Source organism: Narcine bancroftii, chromosome 1, assembly GCF_036971445.1.
Source record: "Narcine bancroftii isolate sNarBan1 chromosome 1, sNarBan1.hap1, whole genome shotgun sequence".
Classification (NCBI taxonomy): domain Eukaryota; kingdom Metazoa; phylum Chordata; class Chondrichthyes; order Torpediniformes; family Narcinidae; genus Narcine; species Narcine bancroftii.
Genome location: NC_091469.1, coordinates 115527603 through 115548677, shown reverse-complemented (window position 1 = coordinate 115548677; position 21075 = coordinate 115527603). Strand labels below are relative to the sequence as shown.

The following is a 21075-nucleotide window of genomic DNA, read 5'->3' as shown; positions in this document are numbered from 1 at the left end:
CATAATACTTACAGGATGGTTATCCCAGGTGGTTTGACGTCTATATTGCAATGTCACAATGTCTGCTTGAATAACCATGTGCGAGAGAAATGGAATACATGGATGTCGAGTACAGAAACGTCATTTACGAAAGGCGAGGCAATGCATACTGCTTCTCTTGATATTCTGTGTAGCTTCATGCTCAAGGCATGGGTCAATGTTAGAGACTGATAAAATAGTTTAAAAAGTACTGTATCTCTTGTGCATTTGATGGCACAGAAGATGATTTATTGTGGGATACTGACGACGGAGCTGAAACCGCCTTATCAGATACAGACTGGGACCCATATGATGCCTGTTTAAACAGTGAGAGTATGGATGTGATAGCGAGAGTGATTTTGAAGGGTTATAAATGTGTTGTTTTCAATAAAAATTTAAATGAAAATCTGTTGCAGTTGAGTTTTTTTTCAAGAGTTGACTTGTACATCGGATCAGCGCAGATTGGACTTTGAGCTGAATTTAAGGTCTCAAAAGTATATCAGGCATATAAGTCGACCCCCTTTTTTTGAGAGAGTATTTTTGGTTTCATGACTTATACGATGAATTATATGGTCCAATGTCTTTTGCTTGTGGTGAATGCCATGATTTCGAGAAGCCCGTGCAACTTTGTCATCATAAGGGAGATCGCACTTTACTAGCTAGGGAAGGGGGTCTTCGCTCACATCCCAATCTGCACAAAGCAGCTCAGTGTAGAGTTGCAGTGACCTCAGCTTCTCATTCTGATGATGTGCACTGGGAGGCGTGCAGGTCGTGGCTTGCTGATGGAAAGCATTATTGGGCCCAATGAGGTTTTATTTTTTGCGTCGGTCTGCACAATCCAGCAAATTGTGGAGCAGGGATGATACCCAGAGTCTGAAGGCTGAGGTGGAATCTGACGAGCAGAAGGAAAAACTGGGAAAGCTGCCAGGATGATTTTCTAACTAAGCCTTGACTCCCAGCTGAGAAAATGAAGCAGGCATTGGCTCCATAGAATACATTGGTGATGTTTGTAATCCCCAAAAGAAAATGTGATGTCTCCCTAAACAATTCCTGACGCCAGCATTCAACATCAGTAATCAGTCAGAGGATGTCAGATGATGATTAAAGTCCCTTCACACTCTTGTTGAACATGGGGCCTATTCATGTGTTGTGCTGTTCAATGTTCTATAGAATTAATTCTTTGCATCTGTATCATGAAACAAGTCAGTTTTCTGGAGCAGATTTCATGCTGTGATATTTATAACAAAGAATGTGGAACATTGCAGCAAGGCATCAGGCCTTCTGCCTGCTCTCGTGTGCTCTGTTCCCTGCATATTTATGTTATTTCCAACTAACTCAAATGCATCTATTGTATCTGCTTCCATAACTACCCTGGCAGCCCATTCCAGGTACTTAGCATTCTGCTCAAAAAATACTTGCCCCTGTGCATCTCCTGCTTTAAAAAAAAATTATTCCTACTCTCCTTAACCACGTGTCCTCTACTCTGTCTTCACTTTGGGGGCAGGAGATTTTGATTGTCCATCTTGTCAATGTCTCGTAATTTTATAAACTTTTCTCCAATCTCCCCTTGGCTTCTGAGCTCTAAAGTCAGAAACCCATGTTTGTCCAACCCCATCCCATAACACATACTCTCAGATGCAGCAGCATGGAAATTCTTGATGAAAGTGGAAACGACAAGGGACACCCAACACCTGCTACAAAGCCAAATCTGGTGAAATAGCAAATGGCAAAGCTTTGCTTCGCATGGAACTTGATGCCTTCTATGTCTGATTTGATGACAGTAACAGTGAAAAACCACCCCTCTGTAGCCCCACATCCCCTGATGCTCCCATCCTGACTGTATCTGAGGATTACGTGTGTGCTGCCTTCAGAAGACTGAATCCGAGGAAAGCATCCGGCCCGGGTGGAGTTCCTGGCCGAGTGTTGGGATCCGTGCTGACCAACTTACCAAGGTATTCACGGATATCTTCAATATCTCACTCCAGCGGATCGTGGTACCCACCTGTTTCAAACAGGTGTCAATCATACTGGTGCTCAAGAAGAGTGTAGAAGCCTTTCTTAGTTCCTGATCCTCCAAAATATTCCATATAGAATTTAAACTGGAGTTGGGGGAGGGTGTCCTTATGGAGGAGATGTTTGAAGAAGAGCTGTCTTAAATTTAATTGGGTCTGGTTGTGTGAGTATGTTAGTGAAGATTATTCCATGCTTTCATTGTACAGGGGAAGAATGTATTGCTGTACCCATCTGTCTTGGAAAATGGCACTACAAATTGGGTTGTGTGTCCTCATCTGCTCCGAGGAGGCTTGGGTTTGGTGTAGAATTGGTAGTTTATATTGAGCTGGCAGTTTAACATTTTGTAAATACAGGTCAGGCGGTGTGCTTCACGTCTGATTTGGCGAGAGCTCCACTTTAATAAATCCAAGAGCTTTGTAATCCTTGCTTCTCTTCCAAATGTATTGGTACCTTAGTGACTATTGACCAGTAGCACTTGTATCAACAGTGATGCAGTGTTTTGAAAGGCTGGCATTGAGGCATATCTGCTCCTGTCTGAGCAGCGACATGGATATGTTCCAGTTCACCTATTCTAGCAACAATGATGGATGCCATCTCACTGGCTCTACACGAAGCCCTGGAACAGCTGGACAGTAAAGGTGAATTCATTTGGATGGTTTTTAATTGACTACAGATCACCATTTAACACCATCAGCCCCTTAAAACTGATCAGCAAACTCCAAGACCTGGGATTCAACAACCTATTGTGTAATCAGATCATAGATTTCCTTACCTCCAGACCACAAGTAGTGAGGATTGGTAAGAACATCTCCTCCAGAATCTCCATCAGTTTTAGAGCACCATAGGGCTGTGCTCTTGCCCCCCTGCTCTACTCACTTTACATCTACGACTGTGAGGCTTGGTACAACATAACACCATCCTCAAATTTTCTGACAGTACCATGGTAGTGGGTTGTATAAAGAAAGGTGATGAATCAGCATACAGGAGGGAGATTGAAAACTTAGCAGAATGGTGCACCAACAACAACTTTGCACTCAATGTCACCAAAACTAAGGAGCTGGTGGTTGTTTTCTGGAAGGGAAAGCAAACGGTCTACAATCCAGTGATTATTGGAGGAATCAGAGGTGGAGGGGGTGAGCAAATTATAAGTTGTTTAGAGTCACTATCTTAGAGGATCTTATCTGGACACAACACACTAATGGCATGGTGAAGAAAGCACATCAGTGCCTCTACTTCCTCAGGAGTTTGCAGAGGTTTGGTATGACTCCAGAAGCCCTGACAAATTTCTACAAATGTGTGGTGGAAAGTATGCTGACTGGCTGCATCAAGGTCTGCTATGGGGACACCAATACCTCTGAGCATAAAGCACTGCAAAAGATAGTAGACACAGTGCAGGGCATCACAGTCAAAACTCTCCCCACTACAGGGAACACTGCTGTTGGAGAGCAGCAGTAATCATCAAGGATCCAGGTCACCCAGCACGCACTCTGTTCTCGCTGGTGCCATCAGGAGAGAAGTATAGGTTCCACAAGACTCGCGCCACCAGGTTCAGGAGCAGCTTCTTCTACCCCTCCACCATCAGACTCCTCAACAACAAAATCAATCAGGGATTCATTTAAGGACTCTTGTGCACTTTATTGATTTTTCTTATTCTCTCTGTTGCACAGTCAGTTTGTTTACATTTGTTACCGGTTTACATTTGTTACCGGTTTACATTTCCAATCCTCACTACTTGTGGTCTGGAGGTAAGGAAATCCATGATCTGATTACACAATAGGTTGTTGAATCCCAGGTCTTGGAGTTTGCTGATCAGTTTTAAGGGGCTGATCTGTAGTCAATAAAAAACATCCAAATGAATTCACCTTTACATTCGTTACCGGTTTACATTCACTATGTTTCTTTTATAGTTCTTTATTAGTTTGCAAGTCTAAGTGATAATTCTGGCTCGCCCGTGGGAAAAAGAATCTCAGGGTTGTATGTGATGTCATGTATGTACTCTGATAATAAATCTGAAATCTAAATCTATTCTGGTTAAAAATGATCTGTGGGAATTCAGATCAAGCAGTGTTAGTGGATGATCCAAAGCAACAACTATTCTTTTTCTCCCACTGATGTTGCTAGACCTGCTGAATTCCTCCAGGAGATGGTGTATTGTTTCCTCTCCAGATCCTAGCATCTGCAGTCTGTCATATGTGTTCATCATTCTGATAAATTTCCTTTCCAAAGCTCTCACATCGTGCCTAAAATGAGATGACCAAAATTATATACAAAATTCCAAATGCAGCCTGACTAACAATTTGTGGAGCTGCCACGTTCAAGATTATTTTGTAATAAAACAGATGTACTGCAATATTACATGAAATCACATTTAGCCTACTGTGACAATGAGAGAAAGAGAAGCAAAAGAGAGTGCCTTCAGTCACTGAGTGTCCGTGGATTCGCTTCCAGCGGCCCCTTGGCCTCTGCAGCTGCACAGACTTCAGTCCAAACCATCAGCAACCTGAACTGCAGATCTAAACCTCCAACACAATCAGAGTCCTAGGCCGTTCGGGAGCCCCTACTTCCCTCTTCACCCTCTTGCATCCCGGTTTTTCAATCCTTGGGTACCCCTTCAGCCAGACATGATCCAGCCTAGTGTGAGCCCTTTGACTGCAAGTCACCCACAGCCTGTGTTCTTCAGTCGCAAAGTCACTTATTGGTCTGCTGCTGTGGTCACTGTGACTTCCTTGTTCTTCTACTCAATGCCCTGAGCAATGAAGGCAAGCATGCTTTGCACCTTCACTACCCTATCTAGTTGACCATTTTTGGGGAGATTTGGACCCCCAGATCCCTCTGTCTATCAATGCTGATTAAAAAAAAAAGTCCTGTCTTTAACTATATTTTCTCCTTGCATTTGATCTGTCCATGTGTAGGTCCCCAGGCTATGCCTTGCAAACATGCTGATGCCTTTGTGCAAGTTAAATGCTAGAAAATCTATACATGGAACCATTTTCAGCATCTTCTAGAGGTATCTGAATATGGATAGTTAAAGGGATGGGTGGTGGTGGTGGATAGAAATGGAGTGGCACCGATTCAAGCTCTTGAATAATACCTTTCTGCTCTTTCATCGATAGATCTGAGACGCATATAAAATCTATACTAGCAATTTGCAGATGCGTTAAGAATGCAATTAACCATAAGTGAAGAAGGGGGTGCAGAGGGTACAATGGTATGTGAGTAAATTATCACTGCAGTTGAGTATGTAAACATGAATTCCAAAGGGCAATGAAAGATGCGTGTTTATTGAAATAGAGACTGAAACACAAATATTTCCCAGGATTTAGCATTTCTATTCTTTATCAGAGAAGGGAACCTTGGAAGTTTTTAGCAAGTGTATGGTGTATTTTAGAATGTACACTTTTATAATATGTTGCAAATTGTTTATAGTACAGAAACTGTTCATTAATCCAACATATGATGCAGATATTTGGACTTCACATTCCCCTCACTGTACCCTCCATCTAACCCATTCAAGATATAATTTTATTCCTTTGCTGCTTTGTGTTTATCTAACATCCCGCACAGTTAAAGTCTGTTATCTGGTACCTATAGGGATTGGTAGATGTTCTGGTTGCCTGAGATTTTAAACTTTGGTATTTTTAAAAAAAATCTTTTTATTTTCCGCATTTTTTTTGCCTTGAGGGTGTGGATTGCTTTAATTCCGGATAACAGGATATTTTACTATGTCTGTTATACCATTTGACCCAACTCTTTGTGGTTGTGAGTTCCACATCTTAACTCTGACCTTCCGTGAGCTTCTCTTGGATTCCCCACTAGTATCTATTTTATTAGTGGCTGTAATAATATATTTTTTAATAAACCTTGTATACACATGCTGTCCTGGTCTGAATCAACTGGAAGGTGTTGGATCTGGAGAAGGAACTCTGGGTTATGTTCTGAAGGGGACCTGTTTTTTCCATTCTCTGGGTTATGTTCGTCTGAATCAGATTGTTGCCTTCTTCCCTGGCAATCTCATAATATTAACTTCCAGCTGAGTTTAAATTCTCAGTTAAATTGCATGTAGCCATGGAGATGCAAATTAAATCCAGCTTTGGATTTCTAAGGAGCATCACCTGTGCTGTGTTTTACAACGTCTTGCATTCTGAAAGGCTTTTTTTTTAATGTGCGTGACTTTAAAAAAAAATTGTGCTGTGATACCGATGGGGCCAACTGCATGCTTTCCATCAGCTTAATGGATTCTGTAAAGCCTATTTATTCTGCAGACAGTGGTTTGATCTGCACATGGGGAGTAGGGCATAGTTCCAAATGGGGATGCTGTGACAATTAGCTCCCAGTCCTACACATGTTCATCTTATTATTCCAATAATAATTTTTGAACACTACTTCTAATCTCCAATATCTGAGATCAAATAAATTTAACTTAATTATTTTACTTATTACACTGATCTATTGGAATTATTTCTGAATTTATGTAATGGTTTTATCACAGCCACTCCTTGAAATCTGGTGTTTGACGGTGACATGGTTGTCTTGCCTGAAGCAACCATGTTAACCATGTTATTGTTAAGTGAACCTGGATTTTGAAATCCCAGCCCGTGCACTTTTCAAGGATGCATTGATACTGTGCGAATGGATTTTTGTTTATTTCTTGGGCGTGTCTGCTCAGCTTTTTAAGTTTTGTTTGACCAACATTTTTCTGGACTACAGGAATCTGTGCGGACTTTGGGGAACTTGAAAATGTACAAGACAGATTTCTCACAGTTTTTGGGTAAACTTCAATAGAAAGAGAAGAGGTTTAATGCAAGTCTGCAGATTTAAATTGCACAATCTTGCATATTGTCAACTTCAGCACACGTACTTAGAGCGGTCTGTCTTTGTGGAAGATCTTGGGTGGTTTGCTGCCCAATGATCTGCTTTGTCTTCTCAAGTTCATCAGCAGGAAACCTGGGTTTTAGTTTCATATTGACACTGATCTTCTGAACAGAGGAATGCTAATTATTTCCAGAACTTTGGCTCATGTAACTTGTACAACTCACTACCTAGATTGTGAAAACTGCAATCAAGACCAAGACGATATATTCAGATGTTTTTCTTTACCATTGCCAGTTATGCAGCTGTGATTCTGGTTGGTTTTTCAGTTGGAATCTTTTCAATATTATTTCAAGGTGATATTCCAGAACTAGTGTGATTTTTTTTTTCCCCAGATCTTCCCAATATTCATGACATAAGAAAAGGAAAAGAATCAATGACTATATATTGATCTCACTTGATAACTGTTCTTTTGACAGACAATAGAAACGGAATGGATGAAAACTGAACGAGCAGTATTTACTGTTCAAGGATTTAGTAGCCTGTTAACTAACTGAAATATGACTTTGTTCATATCACCTCCAATTAGTTTGGAACTACCTTTGTTATGTGGGAGACTAAACAATGCTCTGGTATGAGGACGCAGCAAAGAGCAATTTATGAACTGATTGAGACAGGCTGTAATTACATCTGCACATTTTATACCCTCTTGTTATTTTGCTGCAATCTAGGGTTTTTATTTCTGCCTTTGCAGTGAAACTCCCAGGGCACGATTCTGAAATATTTCAATATGATATACTTTAAAAAGGGCTTTTTATTTTGTATAGGTCCATTTTCTAAAATAATACTTCAGTCCTAATGATTTTTCACAAGTGGTATATTGTTATTGCATATCTTTTGGAAAGCTTTTCTGTTTTCCTGGCACTGACCTCTTCCAAATATTTGTACATATTGCAGCTGAGGCAATTTCATTGGTGGGTAGAGACAGTAATTAGCTGGATTCTGCCAAAACCATGGCAACGTTTGAGTTCCAATTTTAATGATGGTATCGTGTATTTATTTAATTTAAATTTCGCTTTTAATTTTTAAACATGGCTAATTCCAGATGCTGAGAATGTGGCTTGCAATTAAGAATCTTTAAAGAATGAAGTCCTCAAAGAGAAAGTGCTTTGCAAAAGTGATGGGGATTTTTGCACCTACTCCAAGCATTTTGCACAATTTGCACCTACTCCAAGCATTTTGCACAATTTGCACCTACTCCAAGCATTTTGCACAATTCCTTCACGCAAATGTGTATTTTAAAAATTGTAATTAAAGTTGATTGAAATAATTTGGAAAAGATGATGCTTATCCTTTTTGTTTCCTTGCAGTTTATGCGATGATAGAATTCGTTTTGAACGGATGGACTCCTTCCATTTTATGTACACAAATGCTTTTCAGTTAACTTCTGAGTTTTATGCTGCTAGATCTTCTGATGCATCAGGTAGAGTACTGCAGTGGTTAAATTACTGGAGATGAAGGTGATCCAAAGTGGGAGTTTGAATCCCATTTTTTGAACTTGCTCATTTACATTTTAGGTGCTTCAATAATCCAGAGAGTAAAAAACCCTGGTATCTGGCCCCGACGGAGATTGGTAGATGCTGGATAATTGTACTTTCCAATTGTTTGAGATTGTTTGTTGTGTGGATTGGAAAACTAACCGCTGGGGGGGGGGCGTCAATTTTAAACTCCCCTATTTTTAACCTATTTATTTTCCACGATTTTTTGCAGGTTGCTTGAATTCCAAATAACGGGGATTTTACTGTATCTTAAAAAAAATTACTTTAACATGACAGTTATGTTAGTTTTGTTTACAAAATCATACCTGGCTCACTGATGTCTGTTAAAGAAAGGAAAGCTATAATTGTCAACTGATGTGACCTTGATCTAACCAAGATGTAGAGGAACATACTTGGCACCTAATTGCCCCCTGAAATAATCCACTTATATGGAACATCCACATCATAGCCCAATGATCTGTGTTGTGCAGACTAATTGCAGTAAAAACGTCAGCCTCTAATTTCATTTCCTTGTGTAACTGACAGCAGCTTCAGGATTTCTGCATGGAATATTAAAATTGCTCTTGGTAGTTCTTTGCTGGGTGGGAGGGAGAAGGCTGAGGGAATGTATTGGATACATTCTAGGTTCCCACTTGCAAAAGGCTGGCTCCAAAGATCCCACACTCACATTTTGCAATCACCAGAGAATCCAGCCATGAATTGGAGACTGCACAAGAGTTTTCTCTCTTTTGATGTCTGTGGAAGGAACTGGCTGCAAAATATCAGATAAGGGGCTGTTAATTCAAGAAAACCTCTAGGTAGATAATTAGTTGAAGGTACCCTTTTTAATCTAATTTGTGCTCATTAAAGGGGTTAAGTATTCTATTTCTTTTCACCTATGTTCTAAAGGGGTGCAATTTTATTCTGAGACTGTGCCTTGTGGTCCTAGATTCTCACACCCATGGGAAGCATCTCCACATCTACAGGCCTTTCTATATTTGGTGGTTTCAATGAGATCCTCCATCATCTTTTGAAACTCCAGTGAATACAGGGTCAGAGCCATCAAACATTCCTCATGCGTTAACCCTCTCATCCCAGCATCATTCCTGTAAACCTCCTCTGAATCCTCTTCAACACCAGCACATTCTTTTTTAGAAATGGAGCCCAAAACAAAAGAAATTGATGAGGGTAGGGCAGTAGATGTGGTCTACATGGATTTTGGAAAGGCATTTGACAAGGTCCACCATGAGAGACTTGTTCATGAGGCATGAGATCCATGTAACCTTGGCTGCGTGGATTAAAAAAATAAATTGCCTTGCAGGTAGGAAGCAGAAAGTAGAAATGGAAGGAAAGTATTCTTCCTGGAGATCAGTTGCTAGTGGAGTACTGCAAGGATCTGTTCTGGGACCCCTGCTCTCTGTGATTTAAAAAAATATATATATAAATGACCTGGATGAAGAGGCGGAAGGATGAGTCAGTAGTTTGCAGATGATATGAAGGTTGGAGGAGTTGTCAATGGAGCTGAAGGTTACAAGAGGATGCAGAGTTGGGCTGAAAAGTGAAAAGTTCAATGTGGATACTGTAAGTGTGAGGTGATGCTTTTGGAAGTTGAGTACAGGGTTAATGGTCGGTTACTTAAGAGTGTGGATCTCTTAAGGTCACTGCACAGATTGATAGGATAGATAAGAAGGTCTATGGGATGCTGGGCTTCATTAATAGGGAGAATGAGTTCAAGAGTAGATAGGTTATGTTGCAATTCAACCAATCTCTGGTGAGGCCATTGTTATGGAATAAGTTAATAAATTTATGATAAATTATATCTTAAAAGGATAAGATTGTGAGGTTTAGTTATCAGGTCACATTTCACAAACATCTCATTTGCCATGCAAGAGCTATGTGAGAGTAGACTTCGTGCCTGTAGTTGGCTTTGCAGAGACAATGGGAAGTGCTTGTGAGAGTTTCACAAATAGATGTTAATGGACCAGCATGTTTGAACAGTGTCCAGGCTCAAAAATTGAGAAATCTTTTGGCTATTAACATGGTGCCAGAGTTTTAAAATTTTGGTTGAAGTTTGTTGTCCTAAGATGGGGCACGTGGTTTTGCAAACAGAGAGAAAATATCCATTGTTTGGGAGGATATTCTGTAGCAGTTTGTGGTGACAGCTGCAAGTTGCATGACCACATTTCAAGATGGGTTTTGAGTTCCCAGGTCAGCCTATTATAAATCTCTGTAGTCAATTGCAGAGGTTGTGACTGGTTATTGCGTTTTTCCTGAAATAGTAGGGAAATGAGGAACACCTTGTGGTAATTTGGAAGAAAAGGTTATCTTTTGGAAAAACACAAGAGGGGCAAGTTTCTTCAGTAAGACACTTCAGTTGCTGACTGAAGGAGATCAGACCTTCCTGAGCAGTAACAACTTAATTTAAAGCACCAGAGCCTGGTGAAGATGATAAATATTTAATTCTGTGCACAGTATGGAAGATTTTCTGATACCAGTGAACTTGGAGAATTGAAAAGTTAATGATTGGACTGTAGCGGCAGCTACACTGCTCCTGCAATAACACACACAACCAGATGGGTTGAGCTCAGTGAGCAGACTACTTTATTGCAGGCTGCTGGGCTACACTTATACTCCCAGCCCGGACCTGGCTGAGAACTGTGCTGGAGGGCGCTGACGTCACCCAGGCGTCACGTGGTCCCCCAGCCTGGGTTTCTGAGCCCCGTATTGGAAGGAAGGGAAACTCCCGATGGTGCTATTTTGGCCGGCTGCCCCTCTGCATGGCTTACAAGCGGAGCCGGTTCGCCTACCTTTTGGTGAGCTGCCACACAGCACCCTCCAGAACCGACGCCAATGTCCTTTTTCGACGGGCGGTCTCGCTTCTTGGGCTGGACAACGACCATGGGCTTGGTGAGCAGACTACTGGGCTGCACTTATACTCCCAGCCCAGACCTGGCTGAGAACCATGCTAGAAGGCGCTGATGTCACCCGGGCGTCACGTGGACCCCAGCGCGGGTTTCTGAGCCCCGTGCTGGAAGGAAAGGAAACCCCCGACGGCGCCATTTTGGCCGGCTGCCCTGCCGCGTGGCTTACAAATGGGGCCGGTTCGCCTGCCTTGTGGTGAACCACCACAGGACAGTGAAAAATAACTTTCCTGTACATAAACATTACATACACATTAACTTAGAATTAGAAGGGGGTTAAGTTAGGTTAATAGTAATAAGTTAAATATTAATCTTATTATATATTAAGAAAATAAAACCAGTTTTGTTTAAGTAGTCATTGTCTTGGTGAATTTCAGTTGCTACTGGTTTTTGAGTCCTTTGGGCTCATAACACTCTACTTAAGAGTATTTTGTTCATTTCTGGTCACCTTATTACAGGAAGGTTGTGGAAGCTATGGAGAGGGCACAGAGGTGATTTACCAGGATGTTACCGATTGGAAAAATATGTCTTATGAGGCAAGGTTAGCAGAGCTGGTACTTTTCTCTTTGGAGCACTGAAGGGTGAAAGGAGATTTGATAGAGGGCTATAAGATTATGAGAGACATAGATAGGGTGGACAGCTTGCGCCTGTTTCCCAGGACAGAAATAGCAAACATCGAGACATCTCTACAGAGTGACGGAATGGAAGTTTAGGGGAGACATCAGGGGTAAGTTTTTTTTTTAAACACAGAGAGCTGTGGGTGCCTGGAATGCCTTGCTAGGCATGGTGGTGGAGGCTGAAACATTAGGGGCATTTAAGAGATTCTTAGACAGGCACATGGATGGACGAAAAATAGAGGGTTACTGGGTAGGGAGGGTTAAATACTTTTTAAAAGGAATATATGAGTTGACACAAGGGCCAAAAGGCCTATATTGTGCTGTAGTATCCTATGTTCTGAAACTATGTGCAATACTCCAAATGTGGTCTGACCAATCCCTTATAAAGTCTCAGGATTATGTCTTTGCCTTCCCAAAATGAATGCCAACATTGCATATGCCTTCCTTACTATCAACTCAATCTGCAAGTTAACCTTATTTTTATAATTCTTTATTTATCACACTATTATCTATATCAACCAATATATTTACAGATGCATCTCTTTAAATATTCACATTGACATTTTCTCTTTTTCTCCCCATCCCTCCCTTCCCCCTTCCCACCCCCCTCCAAAAACAGTAAATAATGAACATATAAAATATAATAAAACAATATCTTTATACAAAAGGAATATAAACAAAAAAGACGTATCATCTACTTATTCACATTAAATCTTATCGTGTTTATCTTCTTACCATTTTAGGTGGTGGTCCTAGGCCTGCTCTTTCTGTTACGTTCCATATATGGTTCCAAGGTTTTTTCAAACATTGTAACTTTGTCTTTTAAATTATATGTGATTTTTTTTCCAATGGGTTACACTTAAACTTGGTCATATATTCCATTAATGTTTATAATCATATTGTCCTACGTGGCCATCTTATATCTTTATTTTCACTTCTTTTCTGACTCTTCACCACCTCCATCCCTTTTTTTCCATTACTGTTTTTTAAGTTTTCCTTTTTAATCTCAATATATGACAACGAACTTAACACATGAAATACCCCAACAATCCCCACAAGCTTTAACCCCAAATGAACCTCCCCTCCTTGGATTGACCCTTGTCCCTTGACGGCAACCACTACTCCCATTTCCATTCGGTTTGAGAACTTACTCACAAGCGTCAACCGATTTCGCAGTGACCATTATTCTCCCCCCAAGCCCACCCCAGAGTACACTATTTTCCTATACTTATGAACAAAACTCTCTTTTTTTCCTTTCTTCCCCTTCTCTTATCCATCTTTAAATCTTTATATATACATTATCTTTACTTTATATTTTTACATATTTTCTTGCCAGTCATCCTTCTTGTCACTCCTCCTCCTCTCCTGTCCTGCAAATCTTCAGCAAATTCTTGGGCTTTCTTTGGGTCCGAGAACAGTCTATTCCGTTCCCCAGGAATAAATACTTTGAGTACTGCTGGATGTCTTGATATAAAGTTATACCCTTTCTTCAATAAGATTGTTTTTGCCGTGTTGAATTCCTTCGTCTTCTTTAAAAGTTCGAAGCTTATGTTTGGGTAAAAAAATATTTTTTGTCCCTCATATTCCAATGGTTTATTGTCTTCTCTAACCTTCTTTCTTGCCTGCTCCAGTATGCTTTCTCTTGTCGTATATCTTATAAGTTTTACCAATATGGATCTCAGTTTTTGATGTGGTGGATGTTTCGGTACTAGCGCTCTATGTGCCCTTTCGATTTTGAATTCTTCATGTGAATCTGTCGTTCCCAGCACCTTCGGGATCCATCCTTTTATAAATTCCTTCACATCTGACCCTTCTTTGCCTTCTTTCAGGCCCACTATTTTTATGTTGTTTCGCCTACTGTAGTTTTCCAATACGTCAATTTTTTGTGATAATAAATCTTGTGTCTCTTTAATTTTTTTTCGCTCTCTTCCAACTTCCCTCAAATCATTTATCTCCATTTCTACAGCAGCTTCTCATTCCTCGACATTTTCTACTCTTTTCCCTATTTCAGTCATGACCAACTCTAAGCTTTGCATTCTGTCTTCAGCTCTTTTCATTTTTCTTTTGATTGAACTAAATTCTAATGATAGCCATTCTTTTAATGACCTCATTTGTTCTTCGAAAAAGGCTTTATCTAAACTTTCTCCTTCTATTTTACCTTCTTCTTTCCTTTGAAATTCTTGGTCTTCTTCCTCCTCTTCTTCTGTGTCTGTATCTATGTCTGTGTCATCTTTTCTTCACTGTATCTTCAACCTTCTCTGGTGAACTGCTTCTGTATCCTTGCTGGCCTCCAGCTGGTGTGTCTCCTGTTGTTGGGCCTCCTGTTGCAGGTGGACCTGTTGTCGGGCCTCCTGCCACGGTTGGACACGTTGTCGGGCCTCCTGCCGCAGCTGGACCCCCGCCGATCACCCTTTTGCCGTTCACTCTCTTCCAGCCCTTCATTTTCTTTCTCACCACTCTTCTTTTCTTATTTGCTTCCCCCAGCCGAACACCCCGATACTGGGCGTCTCTCAGCTGAGTCCCCCTCCCGCCGGCGTTAACCTTTCTTTTACTTGTGCACTGTGCATGTGCAACTCTTTGCGCATGTGCGTGCGCACCTCTTTTTGGCTCTGAGAGGCATTTTTGAAGTCCGCCTGTCGGGAGGACACCGCTCCCCTGGGGACTCACCAACACTGGAGATCGGCTGCTCCTCTCCACGGTGGCTCTCTGCTTCGATGTACAGGTAAGGCCTTCTTTCTTCTCCAGTGATTTTCCTTCTTCCCTTTTCTCTGTTATTCTTATTTTCTCTCTTTTGGGTCCCATCTTCTGTCTCTTCTCTGTAACTTTATCTTTCTCTTCCTGTATTTTATGTTTATTGAGCTCTGTTTTTTCACACTTTTTTTTCTTTTCTCTGGAGAGGGCTGGTTCCACCCAACCAGCCACTACTCCATCACATGACTCCCCTATCTGCAAGTTAACTTTTAGGGAATTCTGCTTGAATACCCCCAAGTCCTGTTGGACTTCTGCTTTCTGAATTCTCCCCTCTTTTAGAAAACAGTTCATTTCTTTATTTCTTCTTCCAAAGTTCACGACCGTACACTACCCTATGCCATTTCATTGCCCATTGTCCCAACCTGTCCAAGTATCTCTGCAGACTCCTTTTTTCCTCAACACTACCCACCTCTCAACCTATCTTCATAGCACCCACAAACTTGGCCACAAATCCATCAATTGTGTCATCTAAATCAATGTGAAAATACAATGTGAAAAGCAGCAGACCCAACACCAACCTATGTGGAACACCACTGGACACTGGCAGCCAGCCAATCTTCTGTTCACGGTAGTGCCTTGCCTGTATTACCACTGTTATGAGCCCAAAGGACCCCAAAACCCAGCAGCAATAGACATTCACCAAGACAAGAGGCTTTCAACAGAAAAGTTATTTTTAATCAACTTCAAACATGAAAATAGAATCAAACTTTAACTTAACTCTATACTTATACTATATACTAACCAAAATTATCCCCTTCTAATTCTAAGCGTGCAATGTGTGTGTAAATTCAAGAAAAGTTCTTTGGTTCACAGTTCAATCTCACTTCTCCTTCCTCCAAGTTTTCTGATTGCAGGCAATCACCATACTGTGATTTAACATGTATAAAGTTCACCATGCTTGGTGCTTGAAAGGTAAATGTTTATTTAATGCTAGGAAGGTTCTTGTAGGGTTTGCAGAGAGAGATATTTGCTGCTCCAGGAAATTCCACAACTGAGATACCACCACTAGTCACCTCAGGGTCGCGCTGATGAAACTTGCCCATCAGGGTCTTCCAGATGGTAACCTCTTTCTTCAAGCTACCACAGAGTTCCATTCCTTCCTCTATTTCAAGAGAAACATCAGACAGATAGCACTTCCATCCATCTACTGCTCTGGAACTTGCTTTCATCAGTTTCAAACAGTTTTCCCTGGATTGTACTTTTCAGTAACTTGTCAGTGTCCCACACACTGACTGACTGACTGAGCTGTTAACTCGACTCTCTCTCTTCTCCAACTGAAACTCCAAAGAGAGCATGTGACTAATTTCTTGCAAAACCCCCACCTTCTCCAGCAAATAACAGGAGTTCTTTCTTCTTCTCAAGTTGTTATCTTAGGTAAACAATGCAGGAGTGACCTTTCTGTGCACTCTGGCAAAAAACGCTTGGAAAGAGCTTCCACTAGCCACCATGTCTCCAGTTCCAAACAATGGTCATTCATTTTATGATGTCAGTTCAATTAACACCTACTTGTGAAAAGTGCTTACATTCTCCAGAGATCTTCAATATTTCTTCAGTCTTTCATATAAGACCTGTTTTAAATGTGTGTATGTATGTGACCTACTCTAAATCTTATAGATTCTCCCCAAATATTAATATTGTTACAGCACAAGGCTTCTATCTTGTTTAGTAGTCTTGTGTGTGGCACCTTGTAAAAACCTTCTGAAAATCCAAATAAACAACATCCACTGACTCTTCCTTGTCTGCCTTCCTCATTATTCCCTCAAAGAACTCAACAAATTTGAAAGACAAGTTCTCCCCCACAGGAAACCTGACTGACTGGCCTATTTTGTAATGTGTTTCAAGAACCCCAAAACCTCATTCTTAGTAATGAACTCTAGAATTTTGCCAACTACTGCAGTTAGGCTAACCAGAGTATAATTTGCTGTGTTTTGTCCATCTCCCTTAATGATTAGAGTGGGATTTGCAATTATTCCAACTCTCTGCAACCATTGCTAAGTAGTAATTCCTGAGAAATTGCTACTAATGCCTCCACAATCTCTTCAGCTACCTTATTCAGGCCCTGGAATCTTGTCTATATAGTCCAAGTGACCAATCCACCTTCAGCTTCCCAAACACACTCTCCTTAGCAATGTTAACTTCACTCACTTCTGCCCTTGACACTCAAATTTCCGGCAGGTTACTGGTGTGTTCCACCATGAAGACTGATGCAAAATGCCTATTCAGTTCATCGCTCATTTCTTCGTTCCCCATTACCACTTCTCCAGCATCATTCTCCACTGGTCTGATGTCCACTCTTGCCTCTCTTTTACTCTTTATACATCTGAAAAAAAAAACTTTTGGTATCCTCTTTTTTGTTACGGGCTGGCTAATCTTCATATTTCTTCTTTTTCCCTTACTGTTTTTTCGGTTGCCCAATCTTCTGGCTTCCCGCTAATATTTGCAATACTAAAAGCCCTTACTTTTGCTTTTATGCTGTTTGACTTCCCATGTCAGTGACAGTTACCTCACCCTCCCTTTAGAATGTGTCTTCTTTGGGATGAAACCATCCTGCTAATTCCACTTTATTCCCAGAAACCTCTGCCATTGCTGCTCAACTGTCTTCCATGCTTAGAGTCCCAATCTAACCCACCTTGGCTAGCGTAATCTCTCGTGCCTCTGTATTTAGGTTTTCTCAGCTGTAATGTGGACACATCTGATTTTAGCTTCTCTCTCTCAAACTAATCAAATCTGGTTCATTGCACAACATCAAATCCACAATTGCCTTTCCCTAGTACGCTCAACCACAGGTTGCTCTGAAAAGCCATCTCATAGGCCTTCCATAAATTCCTTCTCTTAGATCGAGCACCAACCAGATTCAGCCAGTCAACATGGATGTTGAAGTCCCCCATGTCCACCTTTCTTGCATGTCTTCTTGAACACCTGTTGTAATTTGCATCCTACACCTCGTTGTTATTTGGGGGACTATATGCAACTCCCACCAGGGTCTATTTCTGAACACTGGTATATATCCCATCAATCCCTGTGGACTTGTCCACCTTAATACAAAAAATATGCTCTTTCTTTTGCAGGATCAAAAAAATTATCCACCATATTGAATTTGGAGCTGCCTGTTGTTTCCTGTTTGGGAGCAGTTATCAAATATCTATCTGAATTCAAATTAGATAAGGTCCTAAACAACTTGAGGTGAGCTTGAGAAAATGGTTATGTGTTTTAAATTTTGTTTTGCAGCAATGCACAAGTACTTATGAACTTGAACTGCATTCACAGACACTTGCAAATAACCAGAAGGGAAATTCTTCAGAAGGCGTAGTCTTTCGGTGCACATATTGGTATGTTAAAAATTCGTACAGATCAGAAAGTTTCCAGGGAATTATCCCAAGATAGGCAATCTCACTTGGTTATGGGAGGTGGACTTGCTCCATGGGGAGAGAGAAAAAGAATTGTCAGCCAAGGTAAAGATATTTGTTCACTCAGTAAATTGATTTATGGAGGGATGAATGGAGGCAAAGTGAGGCCAGTTTCCCCATAATAACTGACAAGATAATGTGAAGATTTTTTTGGCAGCTGGAGAGGCGATGGAGAACCATCAGCAATAATTGAATTCTAGTCACGCTTACTTCCATGTCTGGAAGAACACGTGTTAGAAACCTAAGGAGAGGCACCTTGTGTCCAAGTAGTTTTATAGAATAGTGTTATAAATCCTATCATTCCATAGAAATTGTGGTTTGCAGCTTGTGACTTAAATTTGGCATGAGTGAAATCACTTGTCTGGAGTTTTATACCACTGCAGACAGAAACTTGGCACACCTAGTCCATGATTTGAATATTGATTTCCTTTGCTTTTCCATCCTGTTCAATTTTCACCATCAAGAAGAGGATTTTTGGCCATTAAACGGTAGTGAGTCACTGACCTGAGTGATTCATAGTTACTCATTTGTACTGTTGTCAAATAATATGAAGTTAGTAACTCAAATAAAGTTTAGAGTTTAAAATAAAACGTGGATTGTCAGACAATTTGATTTAAGATATTTTGACCATCGATCACAAGTTGGAAATGAATGTGTTTTTTAAAAAGCTGCAAGCCTTGCAATAATTCAATTTAAAACAGCCTGTCATGGTGTTGTACTTTAACAAATGAGGACTTTGACCCACCATGTCCATGTCAGTGATCAGATACCTATCTCTACTAGTCCCAGTTCTCAGCACAGAAGACCATAGTCTCACAGCAGTTAAATAGTATCCAGCCTTCTTAACTGCTTGTCTGGGTATTATTTAACTGTTGTGAGAGTACTGTCTTCCTCATACCCTTTGATCTGAGGCAGTATGTTCCAGACACCAAACAACCTTCGGGATGGTACATTGCCTCTTCAGGTCCCCTCTAAATTCTTTATCCCAAACATACACCTTCCAATTAAACTAGTTGGTAGATCACGTCTGACACAGAAAATTTAAATTGCTGTTGTTTTATTGTTTTGGATATGTGCTGCAAAGCCCACATTAGATGAGTTGATTTTTCACAAATATTTATGAACAATTTTGAAAAATTTGGATCTACAAATCAAGGCCACTTGTCTAATTGTCAATGAACAACTGTTGTCACTTGTGTCAAAGAGTGAAAAAGATGCTGGTCTTTGAAATTGCAGTGCATTCTAGACTTTGCTTAGCTTATCAGTATTGTCAGGACTGTATGTATTAACCTGATTCGGAATACCTAGTGGGATAAGATTGGCAGAGCATAACTGCAATCTTCCTGAGGCCATTCTTACAAAAGCCAATATATTCAAGAGATAAAATGCCTCTGCAAGTCGGTACTTTGAGCTGAGTGATTACAAAATGAAGGTAACCAGCAATCTAATGGTAAAGGTTCCATTATTGTCATGTAATTTTACACTTAGAATGTAACATATATGAAATTCTTTAACTTTTGTGTCCTGTAAGTTAGACAGTCACCACTTTGTCCAGCGCCCCTCACAGAAACCTATAGCACCTGTTGTTCCTAGCCAGTCTCCTCACCAAGTACTGACCAGGACTGTACATGCTGAGCTTTTGAGATCAGACAATCTCATGCATATTCAGGCTATTAGGCTTCTGTGCATAGAGTTATGAATATTTTGCTATTGACCTGCACTTGTTAGCTTCCATTGCATTTTTGTATATTTTGGAAGTCCTTTTAAATTTTAACATTCCTATCTGTGCATCTGACTGATAGATGGAGAGACCCTAATGGGGAGCCAGAATTTGTATTCCTTACCGAATGAACACAATGCATGATTTTCTATGGGGTTCTCAGAAACTTGTCCTGAGGTTTTCTAATTTAGTTCTAGGAATGCATATACGTACAAGGACTGACTAAAAACAAAAGTTGAATGGAATATAATGTTAAAATGGCAGAGGGTTAGTATTTCAAGAGAATAGTTAATATTTCAGATATCTTTAATGACTTAATATGACCCTTCCCTGCAACAAAATTTCTGATCTGTTGTTGACTCGGGAGCAGCCAACAGCTGCATACGTCAGACATATTGTGTTTTCATTTTGGGTTTTAAAATTTTATTTAGTTCGCTTTAATGGCAGTGAAATGTATTGTGAAATGAGAGGGAATGTACTTTAAAGGAATCAAAAACAAATAGCAATCTAACCCGATAACGAATTATGAGACTAAATTATGAGTTTTCTTTATCTGATGATCATATGAGCACATTTTGTTTAGTAACTTGAGCAAGTTTTCTGAAGAGTCCACTTGGATGTCAATCAATGGAACAACCTTGAAGAACTTGGAAATTTTACAAAACCAGGTAAGAGGAAGGAGTCAAATGAAATGAGATACTGCATTTAAAAAAAATCTTTATTTATCTGTTGGGGCCTGTGTTTTTGTCCATCCCTAATTGGCTTTGGAAATGTGCTGATGAGCCAGTGTCTTGGAGCACTGCAATATGTCTGGTGAAGCTGCTCCCACAGTTCTGCTGGGTTGAAAGTTAAAAGTCAAAAGGAGGGTAATTGACAGGAGGTGGTATTACCATGCACTTACTACATTTTGGAGTAGCAGATGTGGGGCATACTGTTAGAATAGTCCAGACAGCATGTTTTGCAGATGGCAGAAGCTACAGTCACCATGCAACATTCATGTAAAGTATGGATATTTAGAGTTGTTGATTGGGTGTCAATTAAGCATTCTGTTCTGCCCGTAATGATGTCAGGCTTCTTGATTATTCTTGGACCTGGTTTGGCACTCATCCAGTCAAGTTGCATGAATTGCCCATCTGGTTCATCTATCACCTGCCTGCCTCTGTTGTATTGTACTGCTTTCTACTGACAAACTTTCCTCTTCTCTCTCATTCCTCCATGGATGCTGCCTCACCTGCTGAGTTCTTGCAGCATTCTGTTTTATTTTTTGTTCCATTTTGCTCC

At 40.5% G+C, this 21075-nt stretch overlaps 1 protein-coding gene across 1 annotated transcript in view; it reads left to right on the top strand.

Annotated features, from left to right (window-relative positions):
* The window catches only part of msh3 (mutS homolog 3 (E. coli)), a 340568-nt gene that overhangs the window by 82725 nt on the left and 236768 nt on the right, over positions 1–21075 (top strand). The window contains exons 9-11 of the mRNA XM_069936474.1: positions 8211–8323; positions 17736–17850; positions 20378–20462. Of these exons, the coding sequence (XP_069792575.1) occupies positions 8211–8323; positions 17736–17850; positions 20378–20462 (313 nt within the window). The remainder of the gene's footprint in view (positions 1–8210; positions 8324–17735; positions 17851–20377; positions 20463–21075) is intronic.